This window comes from Canis lupus, chromosome 25, assembly GCF_048164855.1.
Source record: "Canis lupus baileyi chromosome 25, mCanLup2.hap1, whole genome shotgun sequence".
NCBI lineage: Eukaryota > Metazoa > Chordata > Mammalia > Carnivora > Canidae > Canis > Canis lupus.
In genome coordinates, this window is record NC_132862.1 from 36,209,868 (window position 1) to 36,229,584 (window position 19,717).

General features: G+C 38.9%; 1 protein-coding gene across 3 annotated transcripts in view; it reads left to right on the plus strand.

The window, feature by feature from the left end:
- The window catches only part of CLEC7A (C-type lectin domain containing 7A), a 33,074-nt gene extending 15,782 nt beyond the window's left edge, over positions 1-17,292 (plus strand). For all 3 annotated transcript variants that reach the window (XM_072799076.1, XM_072799075.1, XM_072799077.1), the window contains 3 exons: positions 865-1,016; positions 2,351-2,469; positions 15,850-17,292. In XM_072799076.1, the coding sequence (XP_072655177.1) occupies positions 865-1,016; positions 2,351-2,469; positions 15,850-15,979 (401 nt within the window). In that variant the 3' untranslated portion in view covers positions 15,980-17,292. The remainder of the gene's footprint in view (positions 1-864; positions 1,017-2,350; positions 2,470-15,849) is intronic.
- Positions 17,293-19,717: the final 2,425 nt, after the last annotated feature.

Genomic DNA, 19,717 nt, shown 5'->3' on the forward strand with positions numbered 1-19,717 from the left:
TCAAATCAGTAACTAATTTATCATTCTCCACCTTTTTAGATCTATAGGAAATTGTATAATTTGATGCAAAGGAAATGTACTCTCTCCTTTGAGAACTGATATTTTAAAGTAACACAGATAGGATAGGAAATTAGATGTCAAAAAGGAAGAAAGGGAGAGAAAAGGAAAGAAGGGAAATGTGCTAAGAATTAAGAATTGTATGTTAATTATACACATACAAAAGATATAGACCTAATAGACACATTCCTGAAAACTCTGGTTATATTTGTTTTTCTTTAATTATATAATTTCATTAATTGATTTCAATTTTATACACAGTTGACCTTTATTCCTAATTGCATCATAACTATGACAATATTTTAACTTCAGTTTTTCATCTCTGAACCCATACGTCCTCACTATTTGTATCAAGTAGCTAAAGATACAAAACAGAGATACTCTATCATGTGAATAACTGCTCTTATTTCTTTTTTGAAAAATTACATTCTTAAATGGATCTCGTACCTCTAAAATAACATGAAATTACTGTTTATCTTGAAGATTGATTTTGAATTGATTTATTTTAAGAATTATCATGAAGAAAGGGAATTCTGGACTGAATGTGAAAGAATGGAAGACAGGCCAAGAAGGAAAGAGGGTTGATGGTCTTAAACAGTGTTTATATACTCTATTTTCATATTTTAAATGAATGAGGGCATTTCAATGTGATCTCTTCTGTAAAAATCATATCCCTATAATTTGAACTGAAAATGGAAAGTATTACTGGCAATTCATTGATTACTAAGTATCCTCAGGATGAATGTGCTTGAACTGAAGGAGCAAATTGGTATGATATGAACCTCATTGTTTACTTTTGATTTCCAGGAGCTTTTTCCAGCTCTTGTCCTCCTAATTGGATCACACATAAGAACAACTGTTACCTATTTAGCACATCATTAGCTTCCTGGAATAGAAGTAAAAGACACTGCTCTCAACTGCACTCTAATCTCCTGAAGATAGACACTGCAGAAGAACTGGTAAGTGTATCCTTCAGTTATAATTACCTGTGATCTATGTTAAGCAGAAAAATAGAGGTAGAGGGAGAGATGGAATCTCAAGAAGACTCTGCACTGAGTGCAGAGCCTGATGCAAGGCTCGATCTCAAGACCCTGAGATCACAATCTGAGCCAAAATCAAGAGGCAGATACTTGAGCAATTGTGCCACCCAGGGGCCCCCATATGTTTCACTTTAAAACAAATCTATTCAAACACACTCCAAATTTTCAGGACTATAACAATCAGGCCACTACTCATTTTTGTGGGTTTGAATTTCAATTCTTAAATTTGTGGAGGAAAATAGAAAATTCTCTTCCTTGTCATCATTATTATCAGGGAAAATAGCAACAACAATCATATACATTTATAAATCATTTACTCCTTCTAAGATACTGGGAAAGACAAAGAGGTTTAAAAAGGAACCTTGCTATTTCAATGCTTATATAGTTTGTAGGAAGAAACAACTCAACAGTTGCCTAAAGTTAACAACTGGTATTGGCAATAATGACAAGAATTCAGAGAAAGATCCGTGGGTATATAAAGTTTTACATAAAAAGTGGGACTTATCACGCATTGTAAATGAAGGGTATAACTCAGTTGGTCTATAAGAAGGGATTAATAGTCAGGAAACACTCTACACTATAAACCTAAACTCCTATATTTACTTTCGCTTCCTCTCAAATTTTGTATTTCTGTCATGTGTTACCCAACAGTTGTAGCTTGCAAGAAAATGAATGGAAGTAGATTATGACAAAGAAAGAGAATGACATCAGAAGTATGTCTGGCTTTTCAGTGTTCCTGTTATTTGTCAGCAATTTAAATGTCATCATTAAATCTCAGGCTACTTATTTATAAAACGTGCACTGGAACTAAGTTATTTTCATATTTTTATCTAACTGCAAAGCATTCCTTGACAAAAGTGTTATAAATTCATATATTCAATTTGAGAATATAGTGGCCTGTTGTCCATGAAAATTGCTTAGGGACTCTGTTACTCTTAGATCTTGTCAGGCAGGTTACATGGAGGCATTAAAATTTTGACATTATGGATCTATTCTTCATTGGAAATTTAAACAATAGTGATTCTGAAGAAATAAAATATACTCTGACACACTCAATGGATTCAATAATTGGCACTTCTCCCTAGGTTGATGCCAGGGTATGTATGCATTCTTCACCAGGGTAATTCAACCTGTTGTTTCTTTCTCAATGTCTGTAAGAATTCTTATCTCTATCTTTTTATCTCTATCATCTCTGTCTGTCTCATTGTCTCTGCCACTCTTTGACATGCATTTGTATTTATGCTTTCCTACAGGAATTTATAGTAAGACAAGTGTCTTCTCAACCTGATAATTCATTCTGGATAGGACTTTCTCGCCATCAGACCGAAGGACCATTGCTGTGGGAGGATGGCTCAGTGTTCTCATCGAACTTGTAAGTATCTGGGAAGACAAAGCTTCATCCCCTTTCTCAGAAAGCTAAGAGAATGCCAAGAAGTTAAGAATCTTATTTGTGGGCCATTTATGAGAAAGGAAGAAAGAAATGGTGACAGAGAAAAAGAGTGAATGGGGGGGGGGCGAAGAAAAGAAGGTAGAGGAGAACTTTATAGTCAAAACGAGTTGAGTGATGATCTAGTGCTGTCATCACAAATGTTCTTCAGCTTTCTTACAAGGAGGGCATCTGGCACCTATTTGAAGTAGTCCAGTTGGGAGCCATCACTGTAAGTATAAAACTGTGATGAGGAGAATGACTTTGGAGTCAGTTCTCAGCTTGAGACAACGATTGGTCTACTCTGTGTGAAATTGGATAAGTTACACTGTTTATCTGAGCCCCTCTTCCTTCATTTGTAAGTGAGAATAAAAATAGTACTTATCTGTTTGGATTTTAAGATATAAAGGAGATAAAAGTCAAATCACTTAGCATAGTGTCCTTAGCATAAGTGATACATGCTATTATTAATTTTGGAAGCAACCACATTTCACATTTTATAAGGTTCTTTTAAACATATTTCTCATTTGCATAATTATAGATTCTCCCTTATTGTATGTGGATCAGTTAGGGTTAGAGAAGATATATATAGATCTCCTATTGGTTCTAAAGGACACTGACTGATCCATACACAATGAGGAATAATTGACACATGGAGATTTATTATGAGGAATTGGCTAGCATGATTATGGAGGCTAAGGGGTCCCACAATCTACCATCTGCAAACTGGTGACCCAAGGAAAGCCTTCAAATATGAAGGGCTGGGAATCAGGAGAGCTAATGATGTAAAACCCAGAGTTCAGGTAGAAGATGAACTACACTGAGATGTCTCAGTTCACAAAGTGAGGCAGGAAAAGGCAAATTCTTCCTTCTGAGACCTTTTTGTTCTATTTAAGCCTTCACCCACGTTGGGCTGAGCAATCTAGTTTCCTGTGTCCACTGACTCAAATGTTAGTTTCACCCAGAAACACCCTCCAGACGTAATTAGTAATAAAGTTTAATCTGGGTATGGCTAGTCAAGCTAACACATAAAATTAACCGTCACAAAGTATTGAGATTTTCCTCATTGTAGTTGTCATTTATTTTCTTCTTTATATCTGAAGAATATGAAATTAAATTCTTTTAAAAAATTTCTATTATGAATGTGTGTGTATCCGTGCAAGTGCCTCTTTTTTGTTGGATTGTTTTCCCATTATTCTCAGTAGGTGTGCTTTCCAATTCAATTTCTGGCTTTGTTGATTCTCTTTCCTCTGTGTCTTTTTTTTCTTTAAAAAACTCTTTTATTTATTCCAGTTCTCATCTTTATTACTTCTTTCCTTTCAATTTCTTTGTTTTGAATTTGCTATTCTCTCTCTAATTTCTTGTATGGATGCTTGACTCTTGAAATCTCCCTTTCTTTTTCTCAAGTATGTTCATTTAAGACTATAACTTTAATGTATTTTTATTGTCATTCTGTTCAAAATATTTTTAATTACCATTGGGAGCTGTTCTTTGACCTGAGTTATTTAGAAATGCATTTCTTAATTTATAAATATCTATATGTTTATCCCTTTGCTTTAGGTTTCAGCTTAATTCCATTGTGGTTGGAGAATATACTTCCATGTGATTGCAATTCTTTGACATTTATCTGCTTCTTCTTCCCCTACTGAAAGAAGTATATGATTCTAGTTACAATTCTGTAACTAGGGGATCCCTGGGTGGCTCAGCAGTTTAGCGCCTGCCTTCGGTCCAGGGCGTGATCCTGGAGTCCCGGGATCAAGTCCCACATCAGACTTCCTGCATGGAGCCTGCTTCTGCCTCTGCCTGTATCTCTGCCTCTCTCTCTTTCTCTCTCTCTCTTTCTCTCTTTGTCTCTCATGAATAAATAAATAAAATCTTTAAAAAAAAAACAATTCTAACTATTTTGATGTGCTGATGCCATATTAGGCACATATAGATTTAGAATTTATATGATCTACAGATGTATAGCCCATTCAAAGTACTTTTTCTTTTCTGTCTTTCTTCTTTTTGAACTGGTTAGTGATTTTATTACTCCATTTTTTCTTATATTTAAAATTTATTCTTTACTAATTTTTTTGTACTTGCTCTAAAGATTACAACACCTATTCTTCACTTATCAAAGTCCAATAGTAATTAATTTTTAATGTTCTTCCTGGGCAATATAAACACATTAGAATATTCCTTTAATCTGTGCTCTCCCTCCTCGATTTATATGCTATTATTTTTGTGTACTTTAAGGATCTCACATCTTTTCCCACATTTTATTTTATTTTTATATAAATTAATGTTTTATTGGTGTTCAATTTACCAACATACAGAATAACACCCAGTGCTCATCCCGACAAGTGTCCCCCTCAGTGCCCGTCACCCATTCACCCCTACCGCCCGCCCTCCTCCCCTCCCACCACCCCTAGTTCGTTTCCCAGAGTTAGGAGTCTTTATGTTCTGTCTCCCTTTCTGATATTTCCCACACATTTCTTCTCCCTTCCCTTATATTCCCTTTCACTATTATTTATATTCCCCAAATGAATGAGAACATACACTGTTTGTCCTTCTCCGATTGACTTACTTCACTCAGCATAATACCCTCCAGTTCCATCCGCGTTGAAGCAAATGGTGGGTGTTTGTCATTTCTAATGGCTGAGTAATATTCCATTGTATACATAAACCACATCTTCTTTATCCATGCATCTTTCGATGGACACCGAGGCTCCTTCCACAGTTTGGCTATTGTGGCAATTGCTGCTAGAAACATCGGGGTGCAGGTGTCCTGGCGTTTCATTGCATCTGTATCTTTGGGGTAAATCCCCAACAGTGCAATTGCTGGGTCATAGGGCAGGTCTATTTTTAACTCTTTGAGGAACCTCCACACAGTTTTCCAGAGTGGCTGCACGAGTTCACATTCCCACCAACAGTGTAAGAGGGTTCCCTTTTCTCCGCATCCTCTCCAAAATTGTTGTTTCCTGCCTTGTTAATTTTCCCCATTCTCACTGGTGTGAGGTGGTATCTCATTGTGGTTTTGATTTGTATTTCCCTGATGGCAAGTGATGCAGAGCGTTTTCTCATGTGCATGTTGGCCATGTCTATGTCTTCCTCTGTGAGATTTCTCTTCATGTCTTTTGCCCATTTCATGATTGGATTGTTGGTTTCTTTGGTGTTGAGTTTAAGAAGTTCTTTATAGATTTTGAAAACTAGCCCTTTAACTGATACGTCATTTGCAAATATCTTCTCCCATTCTGTAGGTTGTCTTTTAGTTTTGTTGACTGTATTCCTTGCTGTGCAAAAGCTTCTTATCTTGATGAAGTCCCAATAGTTCATTTTTGCTTTTGTTTCTTTTGCCTTCGTGGATGTATCTTGCAAGAAGTTACTGTGGCTGAGTTCAAAAAGGGTGTTGCCTGTGTTCTCCTCTAGGATTTTGATGGAATCTTGTCTCACATTTAGATCTTTCATCCATTTTGAGTTTATCTTTGTGTATGGTGCAAGAGAGTGGTCTAGTTTCATTCTTCTGCATGTGGATGTCCAATTTTCCCAGCACCATCTATTGAAGAGACTGTCTTTCTTCCAATGGATAGTCTTTCCTCCTTTATCGAATATTAGTTGACCATAAAGTTAAGGGTCCACTTCTGGGTTCTCTATTCTGTTCCATTGATCTATGTGTCTGTTTTTGTGCCAGTACCACACTGTCTTGATGACCACAGCTTTGTAGTACAACCTGAAATCTGGCATTGTGATGCTCCCAGCTATGGTTTTCTTTTTTAAAATTCCCCTGGCTATTCGGGGTCTTTTCTGCTTCCACACAAATCTTAAAATAATTTGCTCTAACTCTCTGAAGAAAGTCCATGGTATTTTGATAGCGATTGCATTAAACGTGTAAATTGCCCTGGGTAACATTGACATTTTCACAATATTAATTCTGCCAATCCATGAGCATAGAATATTTTTCCATCTCTTTGTGTCTTCTTCAATTTCTTTCAGAAGTGTTCTATAGTTTTTAGGGTATAGATCCTTTACCTCTTTAGTTAGGTTTATTCTTAGGTATCTTATGCTTTTGGGTGCAATTGTAAATGGGATTGACTCCTTAATTTCTCTTTCTTCAGTCTCATTGTTAGTGTATAGAAATGCCATTGATTTCTGGGCATTGATTTTGTATCCTGCCACGCTACCAAATTGCTGTATGAGTTCTAGCAATCTTGGGGTGGAAGCTTTTGGGTTTTCTATGTAGAGTATCATGTCATCGGTGAAGAGGGAGAATTTGACTTCTTCTTTGCCAATTTGAATGCCTTTAATGTCTTTTTGTTGTCTGATTGCTGAGGCTAGGACTTCCAATACTATGTTGAATAGCTGTGGTGAGAGTGGACATCCCTGTCTTGTTCCTGATCTTAGGGGAAAGGCTCCCAGTGCTTCCCCATTGAGAATGATATTTGCTGTGGGCTTTTCGTGGATGGCTTTTAAGATGTCGAGGAAAGTTCCCTCTATCCCTACACTCTGAAGAGTTTTGATCAGGAATGGATGCTGTATTTTGTCAAATGCTTTCTCTGCATCTAATGAGAGGATCATATGGTTCTTGTTTTTTCTCTTGCTGATATGATGAATCACACTGATTGTTTTACGAGTGTTGAACCAGCCTTGTGTCCCGGGGATAAATCCTACTTGGTCATGGTGAATAATTTTCTTAATGTACTGTTGGATCCTATTGGCCAGTATCTTGTTGAGAATTTTTGCATCCATGTTCATCAGGGATATTGGTCTGTAATTCTCCTTTTTGGTGGGGTCTTTGTCTGGTTTTGGAATTAAGGTGATGTTGACCTCATAGAACGAATTTGGAAGTACTCCATCTCTTTCTATCTTTCCAAACAGCTTTAGGAGAATAGGTATGGTTTATTCTTTAAACGTTTGATAGAATTCCCCTGGGAAGCCATCTGGCCTTGGACTCTTGTGTCTTGGGAGGTTTTTGATGACTGCTTCAATTTCCTCCCTGGTTATTGGCCTGTTCAGGTTTTCTATTTCTTCCTGTTCCAGTTTTGGTAGTTTGTGGCTTTCCAGGAATGCGTCCATTTCTTCTAGATTGCCTAATTTATTGGCGTATAGTTGTTCATAATATGTTTTTAAAATCGTTTGTATTTCCTTGGTGTTGGTAGTGATCTCTCCTTTCTCATTCATGATTTTATTAATTTGAGTCTTCTCTCTCTTCTTCTTAATAAGGCTGGCTAATGGTTTATCTATCTTATCAATTCTTTCAAAGAACCAACTCCTGGTTCTGTTGATCTGTTCCACAGTTCTTCTGGTCTCGATTTCGTTGAGTTCTGCTTGAATCTTTATTAACTCTCGTCTTCTCCTGGGTGTAGGATCTATCTGCTGTTTTTTCTCTAGCTCCTTTATGTGTAAGGTTAGCTTTTGTATTTGAGTTCTTTCCAGTTTTTGAATGGATGCTTGTATTGCGATGTATTTCCCCCTTAGGACTGCTTTTGCTGCGTCCCAAAGATTTTGAATGGCTGTATCTTCATTCTCATTAGTTTCCATGAATGTTTTTAATTCTTCCTTAATTTCCTGGTTGACCCTTTCATCTTTTAGCAGGATGGTCCTTAACCTCCACGTGTTTGAGGTCCTTCCAAACTACTTGTTGTGATTTAGTTCTAATTTCAAGGTATTATGGTCTGAGAATATGCAGGGGACGATCCCAATCTTTTGGTATCGGTTCACACCCAATTTGTGACCCAGTATGTGGTCTATTCTGGAGAAAGTTCCATGTGCACTTTAGAAGTATGTGTATTCAGTTGTTTGGATGTAAAGTTCTGTAGATATTTGTGAAATCCATCTGGTCCAGTGTATCATTTAAAGCTCTCGTTTCCTTGGAGATGTTGTGCTTAGAAGACCTATCGAGGGTAGAAAGAGCTAGAGTAAAAAAAAAAAAAAAAAAAAGCTAGAGTGAAGTCACCAAGTATAAGTGTATTATTATCTAACTATTTCTTCACTTTGGTTATTAATTGATTTATATATTTGGCAGCTCCCACATTCGGGGCATATATATTGAGGATTGTTAAGTCCTCTTGTTGGATAGATCCTTTAAGTATGATATAGTGTCCCTCTTCATCTCTCACTACAGTCTTCGGGGTAAATTTTAGTTTATCTGATATAAGGATGGCTACCCCTGCTTTCTTTTGAGGACCATTCGAATGGTAAATGGTACTTCAACCTTTTATTTTCAGGCTGTAGGTGTCCTTCTGTCTAAAATGAGTCTTTTGTAGACAGCAAATAGATGGGTCCTGCTTTTTTATTCAGTCTGATACCCTGCGCCTTTTGATGGGGTCATTAAGCCCGTTCACGTTCAGAGTTACTATTGAGAGATTTGAGTTTAGTGTCATCATGATATCTATTCAGTCCTTGTTTTTGTGGATTGTTCCACTGAACTTCTTTTTAAAGGTGAATTTTAAGAGTCTCCCTTAAAATTTCTTGCAGAGCTGGTTTGGAGGTCACATATTCTTTCAGTTCCTGCCTGTTTTGGAAGCTCTTTATCTCTCCTTCCATTTTGAATGAGAGCCTTGTTGGATAAAGTATTCTTGGTTGCATGTTCTTCTCATTTAGGACCCTGAATATATCCTGCCAGCACTTTCTGGCCTGCCAGGTCTCTGGGGAGAGGTCTGCTGTTACCCTAATACTCCTCCCCATAAAAGTCAGGGATTTCTTGTCTCTTGCTGCTTTAAGGATCTTCTCTTTGTCTTTGGAATTTGCAAGCTTCACTATTAGATGTCGAGGTGTTGAACGGTTTTTATTGATTTTAGGGGGGGATCTTTCTATTTCCTGGATCTGAATGCCTGTTTCCCTTCCCAGATTAGGAAAGTTTTCAGCTATGATTTGTTCAAATACATATTGTGGCCCTCTGTCCCTTTCGGCACCCTTGGGAACACCACTTAAATGTAGGTTTTTCTTCCTCAGGCTGTCGTTTATTTCCCTTAATCTATCTTCATGGTCTTTTAATTGTCTCTTTTTTCCTCAGTTTTCCTCTTTGCCATCAACTTGTCTTCTATGTCACTCACTCGTTCTTCTACCTCGTTAACCCTCGTCGTTAGGACTTCTAGTTTGGATTGCATCTCATTCAATTGATTTTTAATTTCTGCCTGATTAGCTCTAAATTCTGCAGTCATGAAGTCTCTTGAGTCCTTTATACTTTTTTCTAGAGCCACCAGTAGCTGTATAATAGTGCTTCTGAATTGGCTTTTTGACATTGAATTGTAATCCAGATTTTGTAACTCTGTGGGAGAGAGGACTGTTTCTGATTCTCTGTTTTGAGGTGAGGTTTTCCTTCTAGTCATTTTGCTCAGTGCAGAGTGGCCAAAAGCAAGTTGTATTGGGAAAAAGAGAGGAGAGAAAGAAAGAGAAAAGGAAAAAAAAAGGAAGAGAAAAAGAAAAGAAAGAAAAAGAAAGGAAAATAAAGGGTGGGGGAAGGAAACAAATCAAAAAGCAAAACAAAACAAACAAAAAAACACGGGGGAGTATCTTCTGATTCTGTGTACTTAAAGTCTCTTGGCTTCCCCTGGAACTTGTCCGTCTAGCTGGTCTTCTGGGGGAGGGGCCTGTTGTGCTGATTTTCAGGTGTTAGCACTTGGGGGAGCTGCTGTGCTCCCTGCCTGGTGCAGGGCTCAGTGGGGGTTGTTTACCCCGTGAGGCCCCACGAGGAACAACCGCAGTGGCGAGGCCAGCTCTGGAGCCGTGGAGTCAGCTCCTGCAGTAGCTCCAGAGCTCTCCCTCTGCAGGGCCTGGAGGCTCCGGGCAGGGCCGCTGATCTGCTCAGCTCGGGGCAGGAGCGTCCTCGCTGTCCTGGGCCCTCCTGGCCTCTGCCTGTCCCGGGGGAGGCCAGATCCTGGCTGTGTCCCGGCGCCCTGCCGGGGCCTGCGCTATTGGATTCGCGCTCCCGGCCTGCAGCCCCCTCCGTGGAGTCGCCCCCGAGCCCCCCGAGCCCCTCCGAGCTGCTCCCGCCCCGCAGCCCCCTCCCCGGAGCCGCCCCCGAGCCCCTCGAGCTGCTCCCGCGCTGCAGCCCCCTCCGCGGAGCCGCCCCCGAGCTCCCCGAGCCCCCCGAGCCCCTCCGAGCTGCTCCCACCCCGCAGCCCCCTCCCCGGAGCCGCCCCCGAGCCCCCCCCCCAGCTGCTCCCGCCCCGCAGCCCCCTCCGCGGAGCCGCCCCCGAGCCCCCCCGAGCTGCTCCCGCCCCGCAGCCCCCTCCGCGGAGCCGCCCCCGAGCACCCTGAGCTGCTCCGGGCCCCGCCGTGGGTGCTGCAGGCCTTAGGGAGCTCGGCGCACTCTCCCGGGGCGCAGGTGCCTGTTAGTGTCCCCGGGAGCCCGAGGGCATCCCCGCCCTCCTGGGTCCTGCTCCACCTCCCTGCGAGCCCCTTTCCGCCCGGGGAAGGTCGGTGCAGCTCCTGCGTCTCCGGGACGGGGCTCTCCTGTCCTGGGGACACTCGCCCCGGCCTCAGCCCGGCTCCTCGCGGGGTCCCTCCCCCTTGGAGGCCTTTTGTGTCTTTATTTCTTTTTTCCGTCTTCCTACCTCGATAGAAGCACGAACTCTTCTCACTGTGGAGTTCCAGCTGGTCTCCCTTTAAATCTCAGGCCAAATTCGTAGATTTTCAGGATGATTTGAAGGTTGTCTAGGTAATTTGGTCAAGACAGGTGATTTGGGGTCCCTGCTCTTCCGCCATCCTGCCCCTTTTCTTTTCCGACATTTTAAATCTCTACAACTGGCACCTGTCTTACAACTACTGGCCTTTTATAATCACTGTAGGTCTGAACTGAAGTTGAGCTCTGTCAAGAAGGATGAATGTTCATTTCTGCTGGTCAAAGTGAGGCACCGTAAATCTGAGATTACTTAAACACTCTGCTTAGTTTTTTGTTTTGTTATTTTTATTTTTAAAAGATTTTATTCATTCATTTGAGATAGATAGCATACCATTGCGTGTGTGTGTGTGTGTGTGTGTGTGTGTGTGTGTGTGGTGGGGGAGAGGCAGAGGGAGAGGGAGAAGCAGACTCCCCACTGAGCAGGGAGCCCGATGCAGGTCATGATCCCAGGACCCTGAGATCACGACCTGAGCCCTGAAGGCAGCTGCTGAATCACCTGAGCCACCCACGTATCCCTGTTTTGTTTTTCTAAATACACTAGTATTATGGATTCAAATAGAAGAACTGTGTTAAGTACCACATTGTGGTTCAACTTCTCAGGGAATATAATTTTTTCCTACCATCTTCCACTTGGTGGCAAGATTGAGACATGCACTGCTCACTGTTACTCTTCTGGTTGTAGTTTTAGTTTTCATTTACTCCTACACCAGACTAGTCCTTTGTTCTCCAGCTTCTGCTGGGTTTTCTACTACATTCCCATCTTGCGTGGATTTATTTCACAGTATTAGTTAAATTAAATGGTCTCTCAACAATTGATGGCATCTCACATTTAGTAAAGAAAAAAAATACAGGGGGTCCCCGGGTGGCTCAGTGATTTAGTGCCTGCCTTCAGTCTAGGGCGTGATCCTGGAGACCCGAGATGGAGTCCCGCATCAGGCTCCCTGCATGGACCCTGCTTCTCCCTCTGCCTGTGTCTCTGCCTCTCTCTCTGTCTGTGTCTCTCATGAATAAATAAGTAAAATCTTTAAAACAGAAAAAGAAGAAAAATACAGCCCTAGAAAACATTAGGTGTATAGATTTATACACAGTTCATCTAGATTTTCCCACATATTTGTGGTTTGCATTGCTTGTTATTTATTTCTGCTTCTTCTACCTTCCGTTTCAACCATTTACTTAAAGCTGAAGAATACTCTCTACTATTCCCAGTAGGGTGGAAATTTTAGAGTTTAATTCTCTGTGTTTGTCTAAAACTGTTTTTATTCCAACTTTTCTAAAAAATATTTCCTTTGGGTATAAAACCAACTAGTATAAACCTAGAAATGTGTACTTTGTTTCCCTCAGCCATTCAAAGATATTGTTATAATGTTTTTCTATTTTTTTATTATTGTTTTTGAATGGTCAGCTCTTTGAAGGTAATATATGTTTTAAATCTAATATCTTTGTATATAGCTTTGGAAAATTCTCATCGAACTTGCTTCAAATGTTGCTTCCACCCTATCTTTCTTCCCTTCTTCTGGGATTTCAGTTATATGCATTATGGACCCAGTCAAAACATTCTGTATGTCTTTTTTTTTTTTTTTTTTTTTAATTTTTATTTATTCATGATAGTTACAGAGAGAGAGAGAGGCAGAGACACAGGCAGAGGGAGAAGCAGGCTCCATGCACCGGGAGCCCGATGTGGGATTCGATCCCGGGTCTCCAGGATCGCGCCCTGGGCCAAAGGCAGGCGCCAAACCACTGCGCCACCCAGGGATCCCCCACATTCTGTATGTCTTGTTTGCTTTATCCTTCATCCTTTTTTCTTTATAAATTTACTTCTAATATATCTTCCACTTCACTATTTTTTTCTCATCTCTGGCTAATCTGGAGTTAAAAGCCTCCATTAAGTTTTTAATTTTCTTTAGTGAATTTTTCAGTTCTTTGTCAAATCTACTCAGTCACTATAATTCCTAGCTTTCTTCCAACATTCTCAAATTTATCTTTCAACTCATAGTATACACTGAATATAGGTGTTTTAACATTTGTGCTTGATAATTCCAGTGTTTTATATTCATATATGTCTGTTTCTATTATGTTTTTCTCCTATTTTTCATTCATGTTTACTTTTCTTATTGGTCTGATTATTTTGTTATTCAGTTTTAAAATTTTAATTTCACTATAATGAACATATAGTATTATATCAGTTTCAGTGATAATGTGATATTCATCAATTTAGTGCATTACTCAGTGGTCTTTATGATAAGTGTACTCTTTAATCCCCATCACCTATTTTACCCATTCCTCCACCACGTCTTTTTGGTAAGCATTTGTTTGTTCTCTATAATTAAGAGTCTGTTTCTTGGTTTGTCTCTCTATTCCTTTGTTCATTTCTTACTCTTAAATTTCACATATGAGTGAAATCATATATTTGTCTTTCTCTGACTGGCTTATTTCTCTTAGCATTATACCCTCTAGATCCATTCATGTTTTTGCAAATGGCAAGATTTCATTTTTCTTTGTGGCTGAATAATATTCTATTGTAACATATACCCTCTCTTCTTTATCCATTCATTTGTCAGTTGCCATGTAGGCTGCTTCTGTAATATGGCTACTATAAGTAAAACTGCAATAAATAGGAGTGCATGTGTCCCTTTGAATTAGTGCTTTCATATTCTTTGGGTAAATACCCAGTGTGCAATTACCGGATCCTAGGGAAGTTCTATTTTTAATTTTTTAAGGAACTTTTATATTATTTTCCACAGTGGCCACACCAGTTGCATTCCTAGTAACAGTGCAAGAAGGTATCTTTTTCTCCACATCTTTATCATTTTTTTAAGATTTTTTATTTATGATAGACACAGAGAGAGAGTGAGGCAGAGACACAGGCGGAGGGAGAAGCAGGCTCCATGACGGGAGCCCGACGTGGGACTCGATCCTGGGACTCCAGGATCGTGCCCTGGGCCAAAGGCAGGCGCCAAACCGCTGAGCCACCCAGGGATCCCCTCTCCACATCTTTAATTCTTGTTTCTTGAGTTTTTTTATTTTATCCATTCTGACACGTGTGAGAGGATGTCTCTTGTGGTTTTGATTTGCATTTCCATGATGATTAGTGTTACTGAGCATTTTTTCATGTATCTGTTGGCCATCTGAATGTTGTCTTTGGAGAAATGTCTGTTCATGTCTTCTGACTAACTTTTAATTGGACTCTTTGTTTTTTTATGCTTGATTATTTTTGATAGTGTGCTTAGCATTACATCTTAAATGTTCGTAGAATTAATTTGAAATTTACAGAATGGCTTTTTATTTGCTTCTGGCAGGCATTGTTGGGTATGAACAATACAAACTGCTGAGTATGATCACATTTTGATTTTAACATCACTTAACTATTTCACTTCACCAGCCCAAGCACAGTGAATTTGTTAACAATCTTGACAAAATATATGTCCTACTTTTTTATAGCACTTGTTTGTCTTGAGCTTTCTTTTTTATTTTTTTATTGAAGTTTGATTGGCCAACAAATAGTATAACACTATATATGTCATCCCATCAAGTGCCCTCCTCAGTGCCTGTCCCCCATTTACCCCATCCCTCTGCCCACCTCCCCTTTCACTACCCCTTGTTTATTTCCTAGAGTTAGGAGTCTCTCATGTTTTGTCACCCTCTCTAATTTTTCCCACTCATTTTCCCTCCTTTCCCTTATAATCCCTTTCCCTATTTCTTATATTCCCCATGTCTTGAGTTTTCTTTTGCTATTTAAACATATAACTCTTTCTAAAATCACAATGGTGGACCCAAATTGACATTTTGATATGTTACTATGCCTTGGTTTCCTGGGTGGCAGTAACTTAATGCAGGTCTGTCTATCCCCCACCCCCCCTCAAAAACAAAAACAAAAACAAAAACAAAAACAAAAACAAAAACAACCAAACTCTTGAACATCAAGGAAAATTTTTGGAGAACACCAGTCAGAATTCTCCCTGAGGCCTGAATCAAAGTTGTTTCATGCTTTTCACCTAGTCATTTCTACGAAACTATTCTCTCAATCATCCAGCCTCAGGGCCAAGAAGAGATAGATACACAAAATGAAGAGTATCAGTCCATAGCTTTTACAATGAGGCTCAGTGATGCCTTTTAAAGTTGACTAATTAATACTGCTCCTTCAGCAGACTAAAGAGCAAATAGAACAGACCCATACTCCCAACTTACCCATGATAGTGATCATAATTGTCTATCACTGTATTGTGATATAATTCTGCCTTTGGAATGCATTAAAATATATGATGTTGTTTTCCCTGCCTTTAAATGGTCTTGATATCCATGATTCTTATTTAGTTCTAATACTTCTCAGTAATAACTCTCTGCTTGACCTACTCACCAAAGGTAATTTCACTAGCCTGTTGTTTTATTTGATAACTATACTCCTAGGTTAGAGGTTGAAAGATAAGTAAAGAAAGGTCTATGGAATACTAAATGATTTTTTTAATTTTTCAAGAGTTTAGTTTTATGAGACCAGTAGTATTTTTCTTAAAAAAAAACTTTGAGTCATGTTTATGCCCTAATAATGGAGGCTATTCTGTTACCACCTGAGAACTAATGCAATCGAAATTCAAGGTTCCTTTTCCATAACATAACCACTTCAGAAACTCTTTTCACCAATGTTCTTGCCAGTTTATTTCAGCATTGTGTAGATGGTAGACAGTATTTCTTACATTTGTTCCAATTACCTCATTGTATTTTAACAGATTTCAAATCAGAAGCACAGACACCCAAGAAAACTCATCTCACAATTGTGTGTGGATCCACCTGTCAATAATTTATGACCAACTTTGTAGTGTGCCCTCATATAGTATTTGTGAGAAGAAAATGTCATGAAATGATGAAGTGTCGGTGTGAAAGAGCAGAAAGAAGTATGTAAAAACAGTAAGAAGGGCAGAAAACAAAACAGAAAAGAGAGATATTTAAGGTCAAGACAACTGCTGAAAATATCAAGAGACCTCATCCAATTTTAATCTTAAATGAGAAACGACAGTATGGAGAGGCTATGGTTCTGCACTTACCAACTGAATTAGCAGGCCAGTATTAGGTTCTGGTTAATAGAGCCCTAGGAATGGAGTCAGGTCAGCTGAACTTGAATCTTCATTCTACCACTAACTTAATATTAACGTGGAATTAGCCACAAATCCTTGGTGTTGCAAGAAGATCTTTATTTTTGGGTCTACTAGAGATTTTTTTTTTGTCCTTAAAAAGTGCCCCTGAAGTACACAAGATGTGTTTCCGTGATGTGTTCTTCCACTTCCAGCAGTGTATCAGACAAAAGTAGAAGGCAAAGTGTATTCCTAATAGCAAAATGAGGAAATGAAAAAATATCCTCACTACAGAGATATTTTATTATTTTGTTCATCAATGTGGTTATAATAGAAAACATCATGAAAAAGCAGCAACTCCATCTTTTTTATTCCCACCTAAGTGAAATAGCGCAGAAAATATGTCTACCACATCTCTAATAGGATCTTGTATAATGTGAAATTGTATGGTAGCTGCTCTTATAATAAAATGTTGTCCTTTTAAAATACTGTCAATCAAAAAAGATTTGCTAATGAATATAGAAAAAAAAAAGTAATCTGGGGGGCCTGGATGGCTCAGTTGAGCATCCAACTTTTGATTTCAGCTGGAGTGGTGATCTCAGGGTCCTGAGATTGAGCCTCCATGCTCAGTGCAGAGTTTGCTTGGGATTCTTTCTCTCTCTCTTTCTCTCTCCCTCTGCCCCTCCCCCTGCTCACATCTGCTCTCTCTAAATGAATAAATAAAATCTTAAAAAACCCATTCTTATCACTGAGGTATTAACATTCTGGAAGGCAAACCATGACTTGCTATTTTTTATGATTAAGGTTTTGCAGTTTTTAGCAATTTTTCAATAATTATTGTTAAAAGGTTATTGGAACATTGTTTCCTCATATGATGATTTGTATCTTTCTCAGTTCCTCTTAAATTTCCCTCCCTTCTGCTATTTTTATTTCCAAATGGGACTTCCATATTACTGGAGAGGTAGTTACAGTCTTCTCATGGTTATTAACACGTGGACAGAAATTGTGTCAAGTTTACTGGATTTTTCACTTTAAAATAGTTAACTATATGTTATCTGAATTTTATTGTAATAATAATAAAAAAAACGCTGATCAAAGAAACTTTGGCTTCTAAATGCTGTGTGTTGTAAACGTTATCACAATATGCCCTCTCGGGATCCCTGGGTGACCCAGCGGTTTGGCGCCTGCCTTTGGCCCAGGGCACGATCCTGGAGACCCGGGATCGAATCCCACGTCGGGCTCCCGGTGCATGGAGCCTGCTTCTCCCTCTGCCTGTGTCTCTGCCTCTCTCTCTCTCACTGTGTGCCTATCATAAATAAATAAAAATTAAAAAATAATAATAATAATAATAATCAAAAGTAATTCTGGATGTGGAATGTCCATCTGTACTTAAAGCAGACAACAATATGTATTGTTTAAATATTTATGGTTTAAAGATAAATGTGTGACTATAACAAAATGATGGTATAAAGTAAGATGCTCTAGGTGGTCCAAGCATACTATGCCTAACTTGTTAATACATGTTTATACCACACTTTACATGGGCATGTGTGTGGGAATGAACAGGAAACATCCATTTTCCAAGAGACAGAAAAAGGAAAATAGCTACTACCTGCACTTCTGTCTAGTGGGTAAATTTGAGATGAGTAATGATCATGCTAGAGGAAACACTTACCTACTGGAGGACTACCATTTTCTCTGACCTGAGTCACTGTAGTAATTTTCAAGGTAATCTCTCAGTGTCCACATTTGTCCTTCTAAGCTCCTTTTTCAAACATAGCAGAGTGATTCTTTTAAATTTAAAACAAATCATGTCAACCCTCTACTAAAAAATCCCCTTGACTTCCTATGTATCTCAGAGTAAAAATAAATATAAATAAATCAAAATGAAAAAGAAAAGATCTTTTCAATTGTCTGTGGGCCACTTTACTTCTTTGACCTAATCTACTTTTCACCTCTTCACTATTTCCATTTAGGACACTGGTTTTTCTCTTGTTTCATAATAACTGTCATACTCCTACCTCAGGGCCTTTGAGCTTTCTGTTCTCTTTACCTGAATGATTCTTAGCCTAGATATTACAGGACCTACTATTGCACTTCCTTAAAGTCTTTACACAAACATCACTTTCTAAATGAGGCTAACTCTGATATTTAAAATTATCAACCCTCCTTTTTCTATACTCTTATTTTTGTTTGTTTTGTTTTAAAGACTGATTGATTGATTTTTTTTTTTATTTTTATTTATTTATGATAGTCACAGAGAGAGAGAGAGAGAGAGAGAGGCAGAGACACAGGCAGAGGGAGAAGCAGGCTCCATGCACCAGGAGCCCGACGTGGGACTCCATCCCGGTCTCTGGGATCCCGCCCCGGGCCAAAGGCAGGCGCTAAACCGCTGCGTCACCCAGGGATCCCATGATTGATTGATTTTTAAGGAGTGACAGGGTGGGAGGAGGAAGGGGCAGAGGGAGAGAGAATCTCAAGCAAACGTCCCTTTGAATGTGTAGCCCCATGGGGGGCTTGATCTCACAACCCTGAGATCAGAACCCAAGCCTAAATCAAGAGTTGGTTGCCAAAATGACTGAGCCACCCAGTCTTCCTTTTTGTATATTCTTAAACTCCCTTACCTTTCACATAGTTTCATAAGCTTTGTCATAGTCTATATTTACTGTCTTTCTTTTGTATTATCTGCCTCCCTCTGTAGAACGTAGGCTCTAAAGGATAGAGTTTACACTGATGCATCCTAGAATCTGAGAATAGCACCTGAAATACCGTGCTATTTGAATACCGGTATTCAAAAAATATTTTTGTCATTTTTGAAAAAATAAGTATTTAAGGACAAGTAGGAAAAATGTTAACATAGGTTGTTTGGTGAAAAGCATCAAAGATCTATTTCAATCAGTGAAATTTGGAAAATTGTTTTAATTGCTATTTCATGAGAATCAAAATTATTAGTACCTTCTAAATGTATTTTTTTCAGGCCCCACTGTTGCAATCTCTAATATTTGATCTTCATACTCCTTTCTCCTATGTGTTTTACTTCTTTCTTCCTTCCAGTTTTTTTGCTGCCTTATCCCGTGTAACATTTTCTAATACATTAATCCAATGCAAATAACTAAGTACTTTTTGATTTACTACTTTTTACAAGGCATGATGCAAAAGAAAGGTCTCTTTAAGTTTGTTTTATGTAGAATAAGCTGATGAACAATACATAGTTTGAGACACTAATAAATCTACAATATGTGCTTCCTAATCCACCCCTCAGGAGGTAGGGCCTGCCTGCTCCCACCCAAGCATCTTCTCTATTCCTTTATATTTGGTATGCTTGATTTAGCTAAGCTGATAACTGAAACATAGAAAAATATTGGTAGAATAATACAATTGTATTGATTCAAGAAGAATTTTTGGACTTTAACTAAAACAGTCTTTCCATTTGCTTCTCAGCTTAGAAATTTAGGTAAAATTATTACCTGGCTTTCTGGAGTAGTGAGCAATAATTTCACACTCAGTTAGCAATAATTCTAGAAGT